Genomic DNA, 18,755 nt, shown 5'->3' on the forward strand with positions numbered 1-18,755 from the left:
TGAGTAACACATACCTCCCAACTTTTGGAGACAGTAAAAGGGGACACTAAGACACGCCTCTGCCACACCTTTAACCACGCCCCAATTTTACAAAACCACTCCCCTCCCCTATACAATTTCCCCCTCCATCCTAAGCAGAGATTGGCGCATGGAGCGATGATAGGGAAGTTATTTAAATAATAATCACAGCACACATACTTATTAAAGGATATAAATTAGTAGTAAACAGCTCTACATGAAGAGTTATGAATATATTAAATAAGAAAATAAAGACTGAAATGCTCAAAATATTAAATTCTTTATTTATGGCAAAAAACCTCACATATCAGAAATGTTAACACATGTTTACCAGTGCACAACTCTATTCCCAGGACTGTAAATGCATAAAATCACATAACTAACCCTAATTAAGGATCTTGTATCACAATATGGGTTATTAATAAAAGCAATAGCACAGAGGAATGCATCCAATAGGGTTGATCCATACAGGATTTCTAGCACTTCACATGTCTCACTCTCTCACAACTTGAAAGACATTCCCTGCTGAGCCTGGAGTTTATGTTGTTGTGCTGCTGATGAAGTTCAGCGTGAGGCAAAGCTGCAGAGTGTGATGTGATGCATGTATTTGTGTTCTCTGCAAAGACTCTGGGCAGTGAAACAGTTAACTGCAAACTCTCCTGCTCTGTGAAGAGGTCGGGACATTTGACCTGTGCCCCATGATCCCGTGATAGAGGCTGCAAATCGTTAGTGTCACAGAGAAACCGTGACACTTGGCTGATCTGGTAACAGTCAGTGATGTAGTCATAGGGGATGCAGGGGCTGTGACAGCTCCAGGGCCTCTGGACCTGGGAAACCCACACAGGGTTCTTCTGCAGTCACTGCATTAGATATTTATTGGTGCTTCAGTGATAATGATCATCTGTATGTGTGCTTTAAATAGTGGTAAATATTAACAAACCACTCCTCTTCCTCTGCTGGTCACTGGTACACTGGTAAACATGGCCAGCAGATAGATCCCTCGTTGATCGTTATCTGATCAGAGAGGGATAATGAGTGGAAACATTCCTTCTTTCACCTAAGGAATATTGCAAAAATTAAGCACCTCATTCCTTCAGCGGATCTTCCAACCCTAATTCAGGCCTTCATCACATCACTGCTGGACTACTGCAATGTTCTCTATGCAGGCCTTCCAAATAAAGATGTGCAGCCCCTGCAGCTAGTACAGAATGCTGCCACAAGACTGTTATCAAGCCAGCCCCGCAATTGCCACATTAGAACATCAATCCTTTGCTCACTACACTGGCTACCCATAAAACGGAACATGCTTTTCAAGACTGGCGTGCTAATATTCAAATCCTTACACAACCTAGGCCCGGATACCTGAAGGATTTGTTGCATCTGAGCCACACCTCCCACAACCTCAGATTTAAAGGATCCAATAACCTGACCACCCCCAGAGTCCATCTAAAAACTTTTGGAGCCATGCTGCCCCTACCCTTTGGAAAACCTTGCCAAACTTAAAGAAAAACCGTAACTAAGAATTGAACTTCATGCCAATCAGTAGCTGATACCCCCTTTCCCATGAGAAATCTTTTATTTTTCTCAAACGGATCATCAGGGGAGTCCGTATGGTTAATATTGTGGTGAAACCCCTCCCGCAGTGTGATGTCAGGACCATGGTCCTGACAGTTTCCTGTCTGTGAACCTCATTGCTTTGTGGGAAATGACAAAATGAAGCACTTATTTTTATTACATTATTTTCACTGGAGTTCCTCTTTAAGACAGCTCCAACCCTGGACACTTTAAAATCAAAGCTGAAAAGCTAGCTGTTTAGTCTGGCATTTATAATCACCTCACTTGTTCCCCTGTAGCACATCACTATGTACTCATCTGAGACAAGCTTATGCTCTTTGGGTCCTCCGGGAGAAAAGCGCTTTACAAATGTTTTGCTGTTGATATTTGAAGTTTCACAATCCCTGCCAGGCACTGATGAAAACCAACACTCCGAAACAGGCTGTCTGCATGTTGGGTTGATGTGGCTCTGTAAAATATATAAGCTATAGGCTTGCTATACACCAGTGGCTCTGGATGTAAGCCAGGCTTCAAGTGTCAGGGCTGGTTCTAGCTACATTGGGGCCCTGGGGCAAAAAGTAACTTGGGGGCCCCCCCTGATCCCCCACTTGAAACCAAATCACCCCCAAGGCCCCTGAGCCATGTACCAGGCCCAATCCAATTCACCCCTGTCAAACAATATCATTAGTTACCCATCATATGTCCCCCAAAAAGCATATTTGGGGTTTCCATTATTCGCCTCTTCCTTTTCCTATACTGAGTTTACACATAGCATCCCCTCTATCATTGGTCACCATAGTCGGATGGGAGGGGTTTGCACCTTGGGGGGCCGCACAGGCTCTGGGGAAATTGCCCCCTTTGCCTCTATGGAAGCGCCGGCCCTGCATATTCAGTTGTGATGCATTGTGGGAGACCACACTTCTTAAATTATCGCAAATACGTCCTGTTTTAAGAAGGCAAATTACACTGGGTGGTGTGCTCAATCCTGAAGAAGGCCCCGCCCTAACTCATAAAAATCCATGCTGAAAATTGGGAGATACCCCAAAGGAAAGAGGGAACACCATTTAATGACATCCACATGGTACTTGTTCCAGAATAGATTTTTTATTTGCAGAAGCCACTTTACTGATCATCCCTTCAAAATTCGGAACATTCCGAGATGCTAGGGGCCGACCACGCAATGGTTATTATTACCTCCTGCCAGAGGGGTCTAAAACAGTCTCAGATGGGATTTTGTAAGCTAAATGAATTGTTGCTAGCTGACCCAACCATCGTAAACCCGCAAGAGACTGAGATTAAACAATACTCCCAATTTTATACGAGTCATGAAGCGTCATTCGATGTGGTTTGGGCGAGCTGTAAAACCGTAACAGGAGAATTTATTCATTACATCGACGCCAGTTTAGAAAAGAAAAGTAACGAAAAAGTCAACTCTGACAGGCAAGATTAGAGTTGGAACGCGATAAAACGGGATCAGAAGCTCACTTCAAGGATTTGAGAAGATTAAAAAATATTCCGATCCATAGAAATCATAAGGCGTACTCCTGGCACAACTGCATTATGGGAAAAGTAATGGCCTGATTCTCTCTTAGCTAATCAAATAACAAAACATTACTCAAACTAGACGTGTCCCCATTGAAGATGTAAAAGGTCAGCTTATTTATAAACCTGCTCTGGACTTGGATAGATTTCATATATTTTATTCCAAGTTATAGGATGGATCATTATAGGTAAAGGTGCCCATACATCAGACTACTGTATGTATGGGCAGATCGACCAAGAGACTGTGCATTTAATACTTTAAATCAAAACAAGCAATATTGCAGCGCTAACAACAATATTTCAAGCACAGGTGGTGCGCTCTATATATAGTTACCCAACTATCAGTCAATATTATCCACAGAAATAGTAGCGCTCAGTCCATACAGTTATCTGTCCTGGTTTCTCCAAGGTGCTGTATGCCGCATGAAGACACCTCAAAAAAGGGAGACATAAAAGTTGCAATAGTGCAGACTGTTATTTAGATCAAATAGTAACACCACCAGTTTACTCAATCCACAGACTTACACAAGTGCTTAGGTGTGTGTGTGTGTGTTGTTGTTTTTTTTTTTTGGGGGGGGGGGGGGAGGGGGGGGACCACCACCACCACCACCACCACCACCACCACCACCACCAACTATCCAAGCACTCCCCTTCGTCCGCATTGCTTCCCTGCTCACCGTCAGGCTGCAGTGTGGGAGAGTGGCAAAGTCCTGCTATTCACTGTGGTGCCTGAGGCTGTTAATGACCACTTGCAAAGTTGCCTTTCATAAGCCTGCTGTGGCGTTACCTCAAACAACAAGCACAAATGCCTTTCATGTGTAAAACCTCAATTTAATATTCCATAAAAAATAGGTAATGCGCGTACATGTAAAATATAGTTAAAAGCATATCACAAGTTTATACCGATCCCCTGGTCACGGGCCACAGCATTCCTCATCTCTCGTCGTCAGCGGTATTGAGCGTCCTCCTCGCTAATCCCTTGGCCACGCCCTACCGGTTTCTCGTCACTTGTGACTCATCAGGGCTTGGATAGTTGGGGGTGGTCCCCCCCCCCCATACCTAAGCACTGATACCGGGTTAGCAGTTTTCAGGCTTTGTGGGTCAGATTCGCGAATTGTTCGTGGAGTATTTGATCAAATTATCTTTGCCTCAAGTGACAACTTCGTGTCCTTTTTGGAGTGACTGGTCCACCACCGCCACCCGAATATTTTAACCTTTTAGCATACTTTTATCCTTTTGGCGCCTCTGTACATCTTATGATCGAAATTATCCACCCTGGTGGAAGGGTGATACACCCTCTTTTCCTACTTCAGAGACATCTTAATCCTGAGTGGGGACAGGTCTAATCTCCCCACCTGCCTATACAGTGGTTGCCTATGCGGTAACCCATGTTTGTGAGTATAAAACTTACTAGTCATTTTTTCTCCGGTTTCCAATACATACTACACTATACTGGGCTCTCGGTTTCTCTGTTTTATTGTCTCTGCAATCTTTGGCAGAGCAGCTAATTTTTAAACACAGGATGTTAACAATATGTCTGCTTCCATGAAAGCAGGAAGTAGACACTGCAGATTTACTGCAGGATTTGTATCAGCTGTAACAAAGAAATGTTTTTCTTTAAAGGTTATTATGCTGTTGATTTTCTTTTAAAGCAGTGAGGAGTTCAGGTCCTCTTTAAGAAGCCATGCATACTGCTTCAGGATGCAAATTTACATTTGCCTGATGAACACGCTGAAACCAGCGCAGGAGATTTGGGCGCAGCCGGCCCCACCATAGGCCGTAATAGGAATTGCGGCTATAGCAGGCACAGGGAGTAACTTCGGTGCCGTCAGAAGACAGAGCTGAAATTACTTTTAAAACATAATAATTCGGCTTTCAGCAATTGCTTCATTCCCCGCTATCCATGGCGGCCTGGAGGGGGAATAGTATTTAATATGGCCGGGACTTGTGCGGCAGCAGGATCAGCCATATACCGGCTGTATCCTGCGCCCAAGTCTCCAGCGCAGTTATCTCTCATACACTTGCCTGATGTCCGTTTCACAGCTCTCAGTCCCCTTCATCAGAGGCATAAGCCAAAAGCATTACAGCAATAGCATCCGCAAGCATCTGGTATCATAGCTCCCAACTGTCCCTTTTTCAGAGGGACAGTCCCTCTTTTGGAACCCTATCCCTCTGTCCCTCTTTCTCCCTCAGTTGTCTCTCTTTCAGGACTGACATACAGATCTGTGTAAATATATGGATTCTTCTACTGAAAATGTATTTAATTGACTATAAGCTTTATTCCCATCCTTTAAATTGATATACTCCTTACTTTCAAATAAAATGAAGGAAAACTAATGATGATAGAAAGGACCAGTGTGGCAGTGTTGCCAACCTCGGAAATACATTTTTACTGACAAAGCACAAAAAATGTACTGACAGAACACTTTTTTTACTGACATCTAATATTATTGAAATTCAATGAAAGATATCACACATGCGCCCCACATGCAATACACCGGCAACCACGTGGGGCGCGAATGAGGAAGAACAGTGCAGTGGCGGACACCGGACAGGTGAAGTATTAATGCACGGCATCTGGAGGGGAGAGGGGGGGGGGGGGCTTTGATATATTTACATTTGGGGGATGCGACCCGGGGGTTTCCGTCACATTTAGAAACAGTGATCTAGAAAAGATACATAGAGCGCTCCATAGTGTAAAATCATCAAACAATTTAATATGCGCAAGTTAAAACACACTTACAAAATCACGGATGCAATGAAGCTCATAAATAGCCTGCAGACACCTCTCTCCCTCCTGTAGTGTGGGCACCGCCAGGCTGTGGCCAGCAGCGTGGCGTCCGTTGTTCTGGAGAGCCTCTCACTGGTGGGGGGCGTGTCCGCTGTCACGACGTGCCTTTAGCGTGATGACGCGTTTCGGCATCCCTGCCTTCGTCAGATCACCACTGAATATTGGAGCGCTAGACACACATTTTTTCTGTTTCCGTCACATTTGTTCTCTATTATCGCAGCAGCCCTTACCTCCGCACACTTTATCGAGCATGCCAATATGAGATTTTCCAGCATGTCCGATTGTTACATGCGATCGATACATGCAACCAATTTCGGCCCGACATTGGTTTGATTGTCAACTAGGCATGGTCTTGGTGGCACCGATTTTTATAATATCAATAATAATTGTCGTATCGGATGGTTGATCGGCCGCCAAGTCTACGGATGTATGGCCACCTTTAGCTAGAGCAGTGTACATTCCAGAGTGGTACGTGAACTGATAAGCAGTAAGTGCTGTGACCTTCTAAGAAGGAGAGAGGGTTTTTTTTACTAACACCACAATTTTATTTCATGGACTTTACTGACAGCCCAGGTTTGTTGACTTTTTTTTACTGACTGTCAGTAAATTTACTGACGGTTGGCAACACTGCAGTGTGGTTTGAATGATAAAAGTTCATCTTTAGTTTCTATATTCTTTGTGGTATACATGACGAGGGGTGTAGTGTTTAGAGGTGTGGCGGGGCATGTATTAAAGTGCCCCTCTCAAAAAAGTTGGGAGGTGTGTGGTATATCCAACTAAGCTCACACTTATTAGATCATCCCACAGCAGACAATAACTGGAATCCATTTGAGAATTTTAGACAAGCAGTGGCGGACGGTTGGCCCATGACGAAATTTGCACCAGCATTCCGCCTGGCCCCCCTTCCCCCGCCGTCATATTTATGGTATGTGTGACTAGGAGTGTGCCGGGGCGTGGTTAGAGGTGTGGTGGGGCGTGGCTTAATTGTTCCTCTTACTTATCTCAAAAAGTTGGGTGGTATGCAAACATATTACTGCTTATTCTGTTGCAGCACATCCCGCCGACGCTGGAGTCTCTCACCCGATCCACCCTCCTCTGCCTCTCCGCCATCGGTGTCATCAGTTACGCCAATCCCTACTTCATCATCGCGCTTGTTCCTCTTGGAGTGGCCTTTTACTTCATCCAGAAATACTTCCGAGTTGCTTCCAAGTGAGTATGGCAGGACAATGGTAGACAGTAGAAAGAGGAATCATGAGTAGCAGGAAATGTAGGCGCCAGCGGTTAATGGACGATTTGGGCGCTAATGCAAATATCATTCATATGGTGCCCACAACAGAAATTTGGTCTCCCAATAAATATTGCTTTCAACATTAGAACATTACGGTTTTTTGATTATGTTATCGTTTTGAAACTTGCAACTTTATAGTTTTAGGAATATTATTTCGTTTCTACAAATTTTACGTTATCAATTATTTTTTCCCTTGTATGTACAAATTTGATGTTTATAAGGGTGGTTGTGAACAGGGGAACAGATAGGATTAGGTGTCAGGAATGTTGATTGAGCGGGAGGTGGGGGGTTGGGGTTGGATAGGGTTAGGCACCCCCCCCCCCCCCCCTATTTGGTAGAGTCCTTAGGATTAGGCACAACTAGGGGAGGTCTTAGAGTTAGGCACCACCGGGGGGTCTTAGGGTTAGGCATTGGTAGTGGAGGGTTCTATGTAAGAGTAGGGTTAGGTTAAGCTGTAGTTCTACTATTTTACTATCGTTATTACCAATTTTCGGCAATATTATTATGATAATATACATCATCTACACTAACGAAATGGATATTATCGATATTTTATTAACAAATCCTCTCCTGCCCCTTTTTCATGCACGTGAATCAGTAAGTTGTACTGTGCAGTACATTAACTCATTGGTGCCCCCTTTCAGAGATCTCCAGGAACTGGATGACAACACTCAGCTGCCTCTCCTGTGCCACTTCTCCGAGACGGCCGAGGGTCTGACAACCATCCGAGCCTTCAGGTGTGTGACGTAATGACATGTACTGCTCTGTATGTCAAGACCCATCCATCCAAAACTAACAGATTGCGGAACTGGCCAGGGCCTACGTCTACTCCTGTGTCATAGTTCTGTCTTCTCCACCCCTTAATTACTGTACAGTGCCATGTAGTATATCAGCACTTTATTTTTTTAAAAGAAAAGAAGGCTTTATTTACAAATAAGTATTAAAAAATTGCCAAACAAAACAAGGGAAAAGATTATATACTCATTTTTTGGGGTACAACTTAAAAGACTGCTGAAGTGAGAGGAATATGAATACTGCCATATTTATTTAACTATAAACAATACCAGTTGCCTGGCTATCCTGCTGATTTTTCAAAAACCTCCTAAGTATGTTTGCCCTAACTAAAACGCGCAATGATTGATCGGATCCGTTTTCACTCAGCAAATACATACCTAATCTTGTGCAGCAGCCAGTCTTCTTCCGCTGTGATTACACAGCGCGTCATGTGACTAGTCACATGACGCGGAAGAAGACGGAAGCCTCTACCGCCCGCTGCTGCACAAGATTAGGTATGTATTAAGCCTCCCTAGCCCACCCGCCCGGCTGCTGCCCCCTCCTCTCAACCTTCTGTCACTCAGGATCTCATCAGCCCATGCCCCCATCCCCAGTGAAACGGTCCATTTCTTCACTAGTGTGAAGAAATGTTCCGTTTTCCATTGCCCCCAATGCTGCAGTATTTTTTGTCCGGATCCGTTCCGCTGGGCAGAACGGTCCGGAAAATTAGGGCCTGCGGCATGGCCGGAATGTACAGAACGTATCCGTTCAGGGGTGTAACTAGACATCACTGGGCCCCCCTGCGAAACTTTGGATGGGCCCCCCCCCCCCACCTCCCTCGCTTTCTGCACAGGAAAACTGAGGACCAATGTGTTTTCCCCATGCAGATAAAAACACTTAGACTTAAAGGAAATGTCAGGCAATCTATGCTACCCCCAGATCTACTTACTCGGGGCTTCCTCCAGCCCCTTGCAGCTGACAAGTCCCTGCAGCTCTGCTCCCATTACATACATACACACACAGACGTATTATTTTACTACATGAGAGCACATGCTATATGGAGGGACAATAAAGACATGCTGAACATAAGATATAGTATTCACTGTAACTTTTGGTAAAACATTCAGAATGTCACTGATTGATACTGTTATTACATGATCTTGGACTCAGTATGAGACAACAACCTCTTAATGAGGCAGCAACAGTCAGACATTAATCTCCACTCCACTGTGTTGTAAAAGTAATCAGACCTAAGGTCATTAGCCTGTGTGTGATTCCTTATCTGTGTGGAGGACACATGCAGTCAATATAACAATGGTGCGAGAGCAAAATGTTTTTTCTCTCCATGCCCTTAGTTGTCAGTCTCTCAAACTTTTCCCCCCACGAGCCCCCTGTGGCTTCTGGGCCCCCCTGCGGAGGCATCACTTGCATGGTCTATTGTTACGCCCCTGTGTCCGTACCAACGGACACATGTGAATGGATCCATAGGTTAACATTGGATCCATTCACATCCGTTCCGTTTGTACAGTATACGTTCCGGTTACGTTCTTGAAAAAAACACTAATGTGAACCCGGCCTTAGAGGCAGAGGATCAGCAGGACAGCCAGGCAATGTGCATTGTTCAAAATGAAACATATATGACAGTCTCCATATGCCTCTTGGATCACTTGACCTTTAAGTGTTAAGATTAAAGGACAACTGAAGTGAGAAGAATATGGAGGCTACCAAACGTATTACCTTTTAAACAAGACCAGTTGCTGGGAAGCTCTGCTGGTCTTATTTGGCTGCAGTAGTGTCTGAATAATGCCAGAAACAAGCATGCAGTAAATCTTGTTAGATCTGACAATAGCGTCACAAACACCTGATCTGCTGCATGCTTGTTCAGGGTCTATGGCTAAACGTTATATAGACAAAGGAACAGCAGGACAACCAGGAAACTGGTATTGCTTAAAAGGATATAACTATGGCGGCCTCCACATCCCTCTTGTTACAGTTGTCCTTTAAGTGCTTAGATCAAACATGTTAGCATAGTTCACAATTCAAGCTGGCATAAGATCCAGCTAACAACTGCTACAGCTGAGGATGCATTGTACCAGCATTTCTCTCTGTATCATAACAGTGTACTTACACTGACAGACAATTGTATTATACATTTTACAAGTATGTTTGGTCACAGACCCATAAGAAATAGAGACGCAGGCACTTCAGTTCAAATGGCAGTAGGACGGCTATTAGTGAGCCTTCCACTTAGCCCATATAAGATGAAATCTGGTAGGAGAGTGAGGTTGGGCATATATTGTTCTTTGTAGGGGAAGCTACAGTCAAATCTTTTAATCCTTGCAGGTTTCAAAGTGCCAGAGCTGCAGCCTCTTAAAGTGAACCTGTGATGAAAGCCATCTTAGCTTCTATACTTACCTGGGGCTTCCTTAACCCTCCTGGCGGTATAAAAAATTCCGCCAGGAGGCAGCGCAGCAGTTTTTTTTTTTTTTTAAATCATGTAGCGAGCCCAGGGCTCACTACATGATAGCCGCTGCTCAGCGGCATCCCCCCGCCCGCTTCGATCGCCTTCGGCGATCTCCGATCAGGAAATCCCGTTCAAAGAACGGGATTTCCTGGAGGGCTTCCCCCGTCACCATGGCGACGGGGCAGGATGACGTCAACGACGTCGTGACGTCATTGGGAGTCCCGATCCACCCCTCGGCGCTGCCTGTCACTGATTGGCCAGGCAGCGCACGGGGTCTGGGGGGGGGGGCTCGCACCGCGACGGATAACGGCGATCGGGCGCGGGGCGGCGGCGATCGGTGTGCTGGCGCAGCTAGCAAAGTGCTAGCTGCGTCCAGCAAAAAAAAAATTAAGTAAATTGGCCCAGTAGGGCCTGAGGAAACCTCCTGCGCGGCGTACCGCCAGGAAGGTTAAAGGACCGCTGTCATGAAAATCTTAAAATAAAGTACATGTAAACAAATAAGAACCATGTTTCTCAGACTCAGACTTGAATTGCTGGGTCTCTGTAAAATCACATGATCATGCATCTTATACCCTGTTTGCATGGACAACTTTATGCCATGCTGTATAACCATTTGCTAGCCCTCTGTCTGGCACCCGCTGTTTACATTGTATGTATCCCTATTTATTGTCCAGCGCTGCGTAATATTTTGGCACTTTATGAATGCAATAAATAATAATGTTTCTTCCAGAGTAAAATGAACCACAAATTACTTTTCTCCTGTGTTGCTGTCACTTACAGTAGGTAGTAGAAATCTGACATTCCCGACAGGTTTTGGACTAATCCATCTCTCCTTAGGGGATTCTCAGCTGGCCAGCCTCTGTGTTCGCTGCATACTTTGTTGGCATTTGGACGGAGCAACTGCCATTCACTAAGTGCTTTGGAAAATAAAGAAAAAACTGAGAATTTTCCATGAGAAGATGGGCTAGTCCAAAACCTGCCGGTTCTGTTAGATTTCTACTACTTACTGTAAGTGACTGCATTATAGGAGAAAGGTAATTTACAGCTCATTTTACTCTGTAAGAAACATACTTCATATCTGTATACGTTTACATATATTTGAAATTTTAAGATTTTCGCAACAGTGGTCTTTTAACCCCCTGTGAGGCCGCTCAGTCCCTTGCTGTCTCTCTGGGTTGCTCCTGTCCCCTGCAATACTGCCCAAAAGCCTTGCTTCATTGCGCATGCGTGGCCCGGCCAGGTGCTCTCCCCTGGCACATTCCCGTCCCTGGGAGCGTTCTGAACCTGGACAGTAGTAGAGGATACAGTTAGGTGAAGCTTTACTAGTAAATTTTAAAAGCTTCTGTGTTGTTATATACAGCACTTAACCCTCCTGGCGGTATAAAAAAATACGCCAGGAGGCAGCGCGGCAGTTTTTTTTTAATTTTTTTTTTTCTATATCATGTAGCGAGCCCAGGGCTCGCTACATGATAGCCGCTGCTCAGCGGCATCCCCCCGCCCTCTTCGATCGCCTTCGGCGATCTCCGATCAGGAAATCCCGTTCAAAGAACGGGATTTCCTGGAGGGCTTCCCCCGTCGCCATGGCGACGGGCGGGATGACGTCACCGACGTCACTGACGTCGGGTCGTCATTGGGAGTCCCGGGCCACCCCTCGGCGCTGCCTGGCACTGATTGGCCAGGCAGCGCACGGGGTCTGGGGGGGGGGGGCGCGCGCCGCACCGTATAGCGGCGATCGGGCGCGCGGCGGCGGCGATCGGGGTGCTGGCGCAGCTAGCAAAGTGCTAGCTGCGTCCAGCAAAAAAAAAATTAAACAAATCGGCCCAGCAGGGCCTGAGCGGCACCCTCCGGCGGCTTACCCCGAACTACGTTCGGGGTTACCGCCAAGAAGGTTAAAGGGACTCCGAGCTCCTCTCATGGGCATGCCTTTAAGACTCCGACCAGTACTGCAAAGTACTTAAAGATGCATACCATTCTGTAGCTTGTGCTCTTCTCTTTCATTTGATGCCTGAATCGCAATTCTACACCAACTAGTTTTCGTACGATTTCAATTTAAAAATTGCAGCTGCTATCTTGGCTATGTTATAACTTCCGGGTCACCCCTGTCTTCTCACCCCTGTCTAGGCATCTGTGGGTCGGTTAGGGTTAGGCATCTGTGGGTCGGTCAGTTAGGGTTAGGTATCTGTAGGTTGGTTAGGACTAGGTAGGGGGATCAGTTAGGGTTAGGCATCTGTGGGTCGGTCAGTTAGGGTTAGGTATCTGTAGGTTGGTTAGGACTAGGTAGGGGGATCAGTTAGGGTTAGGCATCTGTGGGTTGGTCGTTAGCATTAGACAACTGTAGGTCGGTTAGGGTTAGGAATCTGTGGGTTGGTTAGGGCTAAGTAGGGGGATCGGTTAAGGTTAGGCATCTGTGGGCCGGTTGGTTAGGGTTAGGCATCTTTGGGTTGGTCGGTTAGGGTTAGGCATCTGTAGGTCGGTCGGTTAGGGTTAGGCATCTGTGGGTTGGTCGGTTAGGGTTAAGCATCTGTGGGTCGGTTAGGGTTAGGCATCTGTGGGTCGGTTAGGCCTAGGTAGGGGGATCAGTTAGAGATAGGCATTTGTGTTTTGGTCGGTTAGGATTAGGCATCTGTAGGTCGGTCGGTTAGGGTTAGGCATCTGTGGGTCGGTTAGGGTTAGGCATCTGTGGGTCGGTTAGGCCTAGGTAGGGGGATCAGTTAGAGATAGGCATTTGTGTTTTGGTCGGTTAGGATTAGGCATCTGTAGGTCGGTCGGTTAGGGTTAGGCATCTGTGGGTTGGTTAGGGCTAGGTAAGGGGATCGGTTAAGGTTAGGCATCTGTCGGTCGGTCGGTTAGGGTTAGGCATCTGTGGGTTGGTCAGTCAGGTTTAGGCATCTGTGGGTCAGTCGGTTAGGGTTAGGCATCTGTGGGTTGGTCGGTTAGGATTAGGCATCTGTGGGTCGGTTGATTAGGGTTAGGCATCTGTGGGTCGGTTAGGGCTAAGTAGGGGGATCAGTTAGGGTTAGACATTTGTGAGGGCATCGGTAAGGGTTAGGCATCTGTGGGTTGGTTAGGGCTAGAGATGGCCCAAACCTCCAATGTTCGGTTTGGGAACCCCGTTCGCGAACTTTCGCGGAAGGTTCGGTTCGCGCGAACTTTCGTGAACCGCAATGGACTTCAATGGAGAGGCGAAGTTGAAAATGTAGAAAAAATTATGCTGGGTAGAAAAATGATGGAAAAGATGTTTCAAAGAGTCTTATACCTAGAGGGAGACATGGTTAAGTGGAATAGACATCAAAAGTCCCAGAAAAAAATCTGGATTTGACTCAAAGCAGTGTTTAAGTTCAGAAATCTCATTGAATGTTCAATTGCAGGCCTACACTGCTTTACAACATCCGGAAGTGTAATCCTCCCTTCCTTCCTCTCTCCTCCGGAGGGTCTTGTATTCCAGGGAATTGTAGGATTTCAAAAGCCAGCTTACATAACTTGGCTGGGAATCGAACCCAGGTCTAGTGCTTGGTAGGCAGCTCTCTTCACCACTATACCACCAACAACACTACATGCTGAAGTCAGCCTAGCATGTACCATTATGATATATCCAAGAGAAAAATGAGCTTGCTTAGGGATTTGTAGGATTTCAAAAGCCAACTCACATACATTGGCCAGGACTCGAACCCAGGCCTACCGCTCTGTAGGCTGCTATCCACACCATTATACCACCAACACTACATGCTGAAACTTCTTGGAGCAGACTTACTTCCTCCCTCCAAAAGACAAATATACATCCCCATAAAATCATTCAACAGCAACTGCGTGCACAGTCTTTGTGGTGCACAGTCTCTGTGGCACAATTGGTTAACATGTTTGGCTGTTAACTGAAAGGTTGGTGGTTCAAGCCCACCCAGGCATGGCCTTGCCTTTTGTGTTCAACAGTTGTCCGAAGAGAACCCCAGATAGCCTTGTAGATTCATCTCTCTCTCTCTCTCTCTCTCTCTCTCTCTCTCTCTCTCTCTCTCTCTCTCTCTCTCTCTCTCTCTCTCGTAGGGATGGTCACCGCTTTCTGCGGAATTGCATTTTCAGCAATTTTGGGCAGAAATTGGTTATTCCATTCCGTTTGGTCGGAATGGAATTGCTTTTTCAATCCGCCGGAATTCCGAAATTGCCTGTGAAATTCTGCCGGTATCTGTTGGTTTTAAGCTGAAAATTCACTTCAATGGCATCAAGTCCTAGAGAGAGAGAGAGAGAGAGAGAGAGAGAGAGAGAGAGAATTTTTCTCTTGGATATATCATAATGGTTCATGCTAGGCTGGTTTCAGCATGTAGCATTGTAGTGTGTTGTGTTGGTGGTATAATGGTTAGGATAGCAACCTACCATGTGGTAGACTTGGGTTCGGTTCCTGGCCAATGTATGTGAGTTTGCTTAGGGATTTGTAGGATTTCAAAAGCCAGCTTATTTTTCTTCTGGATATATCATAATGGTACATGCTAGGCTGGCTTCAGCATGTAGTGTTGGTGGTGGTATAGTGGTGAAGAGAGCTGCCTACCAAGCACTAGACCTGGGTTCGATTCCCAGCCAAGGTATGTAAGCTGGCTTTTGAAATCCTACAATTCCCTGGAATACAAGACCCTCCTCCTCCAGAGAAGGAGTGAAGGAGGAGGGAGTTGTAGTGGGGTGCAATATAAGGAATAACAAGCAGCCAGGAGCAAGCTAACAAGCCTACAAGAGCCTAACTAAGCTAACAAGCCTACAAGAGCCTAAGCTTTCCCTAGCAGAGTTTGTCACCAGCTATCCCTAGTGTAGTCTAATTAGTGACAATGTGCCTGCTGGCTGTGATGTAGAGGGTCAAAGTTGACCGTAATGGAGCATTATGGGGCGAATCGAACTTCCGTAAAAGTTCGCCTTCGCTACCGAACGCGAACCACCCAACGTTCACCTGGAACCGTTCGCGGGCGAACCGTTCGGGCCATCTCTAGTTAGGGCTAGGTAGGGGGATCAGTTAGGGTTAGGCATCTGTGGGACGGTCGGTTAGGGTTAGGCATCTGTGGGTTGGACAGTTAGGGTTAGGCATCTGTGGGTCAGTCAGTTAGGTTTAGGCATCTGTAGGTCAGTTAGGGCTAGGTATCGGGATCAGTTAGGGTTAGGCATCTGTGGGTTGGTCGGTTAGGGTTAGGCATCTGTGGGTTGGTTAGGGCTAGGTGGGGGATCAGTTAGCGAGGAGAACGCCAGCGCATACCACTAAGGCTGTATCTGAAATGACCACCAGCTCATGTGTGCAGCACCTAAATAGACTTTCTGCACACTTCGCATTCAATTCAGATGCAAATCTGCTACTACTTATCATGCAAACAGGAAACTCAGGAGGAGGGGCTGGGGTATCAGTTAGGGTTAGGCATCTGTGGGACGGTCGGTTAGGGTTAGGTATCTGTGGGTCGGTCAGTTAGGGTTAGGCATCTGTGGGTTGGTCAGTTAGGGTTAGGCATCTGTGGGTTGGTCGGTCAAGGTTAGGCATCTGTGGGTTGGTCGGTTAGGGTTAGGCATCTGTGGGTTGGTCGGTCAGGGTTAGGTATCTGTGGGTCGGTCAGTTAGGGTTAGGCATCTGTTGGTTGGTCGGTTAGGATTAGGCATGTGTGGGTCGGTCGGTTAGGGTTAGGCATCTGTGGGTCAGTCAGTTAGGGTTAGGCATCTGTGGGTCGGTCGGTTAGGGTTAGGCATCTGTGGGTCGGTTAGGACTAAGTAGGGGGGATCAGTTAGGGTTAGGCATCTGTGGGCCTGTTAGGGCTAGTGTGATAAAACGCGGAAAAGCCGCCGCGTGTACTGGCGGCAAGGCGGCTGATTCCGCGTCCAGCGCGGCGGTTTGCACGCAGCAGCGTGCGTCTGGTGTGGCTGGGCCTGTTAGTTCACACAGGCTGAGGAATACGCGCGTACGCGCTGAGAGGCAGAACCTTTATGACAAACAAGGAGGGATCGGCTGACCTCAAAGCAAGTGGCTATTGGTTGATCGCTAATGGGTGGCGCTGGAGAGCGCCGTGCTATATATAGTCACTGCTGGTCAGTCACAAGTTGTCTGCCGTTGCGAACACTACGTGGAAGCACTCAGACCTTAGTCAGATCCTACAGTGTGTTAGAACCAGGAGGACCTGGGAATTCACACTGAGCCAGATTACTTCTGTGTATTATTGTGTTACCATTCTGTTATACTTCAGACTAGTTCCAGGGTGTCGACTCGAGACCACGGACCTCACACCCAAGATTAGGGACTCTGTGTTATCATTCTGTTATACTTCAGACTAGTTCCAGGGTGTCGAGACCACGGACCTCACACCCAAGATTAGGGACTCTGTGTTATCATTCTGTTATTCTCCAGACTAGTTCCAGGGTGTAGAGACCACGGACCTCACACCCAAGTCTAGGCATTGTTGATATCTGTTATGACCTATTGCATTCCTGACTATCCCTCTGCTTTCTGATTCGGTACCTATGCATATCTGATTACCTGTTGCCAAACCCTGCCTGCCTTTGGATACCGAATCAGCCTTCTGTCTATGTACCTTATCTGTCTGTGTGTTGCAGACCTGGCTTGCCCGACCTTGAGCGCTATCTCTCTCCTTAAGAGATAGTCTCCAGACCTGCTAGTGACATCTACCTTTCAGGTGTCACTCACTCACAGGTTCTTCCTACCTTCAGCCTGGGACTCCACCCCTTTGGAGGTCTCAGGCTGTTGGACGGTTATTGCACTTCTCAAAAGGCAGTATCGCCCATACTGCCAGAGACCACCTGCTCCTCGGGTGGTCTTACTCAAAGTCATTACTGTTGCACCAAACACTCACATAAAGGTGTCCAGAGGTTAGTTATACTTAGATTATCGGTGATTCTGCAGATCATCAATAATCAGGTATAATCTGCATTCTTGGTGATACTGCAGATCACCAATAATCAGATTCTCTCTGTGTGCTGACACCGATCGTTACACCTAGGTAGGGAGATCAGTTAGGGTTAGGCATTGATAGAGGGAGGGCTTGTGTGAGAGTAGGGTTAGGTTTAGTGATAGTAAATATCAGTAATATAAGCTACCGGGTATTTCTGGCACCCAAATTCCTCTGGCGCCCATTTTGCATGTATGCAGGCATGGGAGCCCATGGAAATGGTTAAGTTAGGTGTGCAGAGTTGGGAACGTAGGAGCACAGAGATCTCTCATGTCCCTTTTAAGGGTCCTATGACTGAGCTGCTCTACAAATTAAACTCCCAAGTTCACAATCCTCCCCATCAGAGGAAACCTAGTACTTTAGGCAATTGCTCATGTTGCCTCTATACTTGAATGGCCTGAATGATCTCACCCAGATCCAGTGACCAAGTTCATATTATCAGCTTTCAGCCATAAGAAAAATAATATTTGAGCAGGATCATCCACCAGGCAACCTAGGCAAGTGTCTGGGGCCTAGTGGATGTGAAGGGGCCCACCAGCAACCTTTTCTCACCTCTCTCCACTTAAATATATTGGTAGGTGAACAGAGGCACCAGAAGGATAAAAGTACATAACATTTTTAAAAAATTGCTGGGAGGAAGTGGTGGACTCGCCTCCGTTAAAGCAGACACCAAGGACGGAGGCGAGTCCACCACTTCCTCCCAGCAATTTTTTAAAAATTTTATGTACTTTTATCCTTCTGGCGCCTCTGTTCACCTACCAATATATTTGAGTCCACCCCAGGTGGAGGGGTGATCTACCCCCTTTCTTCCTATCTACAGAGAGCGACTTCTTAATACTGAGTGAGGACAGGTCTAATCTCCTCACCTGCCTAATGAGTGGTTACCTAGGTGGTAACCCGTGTTTGTGAGTATTACCATCTCACTGTTTCATTTATCCAATCAATTTTGACATACTACACCATATTGGGCTCTCGATTTCTCTTCAACTTTACTCTCTCCACTTAAGTTTACCAAAAAGACCACAAGGAAGCCCCAAATCTTCTACTTTTCCTAGGGCCCCATTACATCTTAATCCATCTCTGATTGCTGGCTGTAGGCATCGCAGGCTATGACGTCATAGACTCTGATGAAGCACCCAGTGTGAAATGGGTGTCAGGCTTCCTGTATGCAGCACCAACCATTCACCCGTTTTGGTATGTGCTTGCCATATAGACTTGGCTCACATCTATAATTGATACAGCGAAGATATGTGCATATTAACTTCTTGCCGACCGCTCCACACCAATTGGCGTGAACGCGGCGGCAGCCCGAGGACTGCTCCACGCCGATTGGTGTAAACGGCCTTCTATGTGGCTAGCAGGAGAGCGCACACACCGATGCGCTTGGAAGGCAGAGCTCCGCTCGGA

At 46.5% G+C, this 18,755-nt stretch overlaps 1 protein-coding gene across 7 annotated transcripts in view; it reads left to right on the plus strand.

The window, feature by feature from the left end:
* Nucleotides 1-18,755, plus strand: part of ABCC9 (ATP binding cassette subfamily C member 9) — a 195,735-nt gene that overhangs the window by 136,055 nt on the left and 40,925 nt on the right. For all 7 annotated transcript variants that reach the window (XM_068277946.1, XM_068277950.1, XM_068277948.1 and 4 more), the window contains 2 exons: nucleotides 6,957-7,114; nucleotides 7,838-7,930. In XM_068277946.1, the coding sequence (XP_068134047.1) occupies nucleotides 6,957-7,114; nucleotides 7,838-7,930 (251 nt within the window). The remainder of the gene's footprint in view (nucleotides 1-6,956; nucleotides 7,115-7,837; nucleotides 7,931-18,755) is intronic.

The sequence above is a fragment of the Hyperolius riggenbachi genome, chromosome 3 (genome assembly GCF_040937935.1).
Source record: "Hyperolius riggenbachi isolate aHypRig1 chromosome 3, aHypRig1.pri, whole genome shotgun sequence".
NCBI lineage: Eukaryota > Metazoa > Chordata > Amphibia > Anura > Hyperoliidae > Hyperolius > Hyperolius riggenbachi.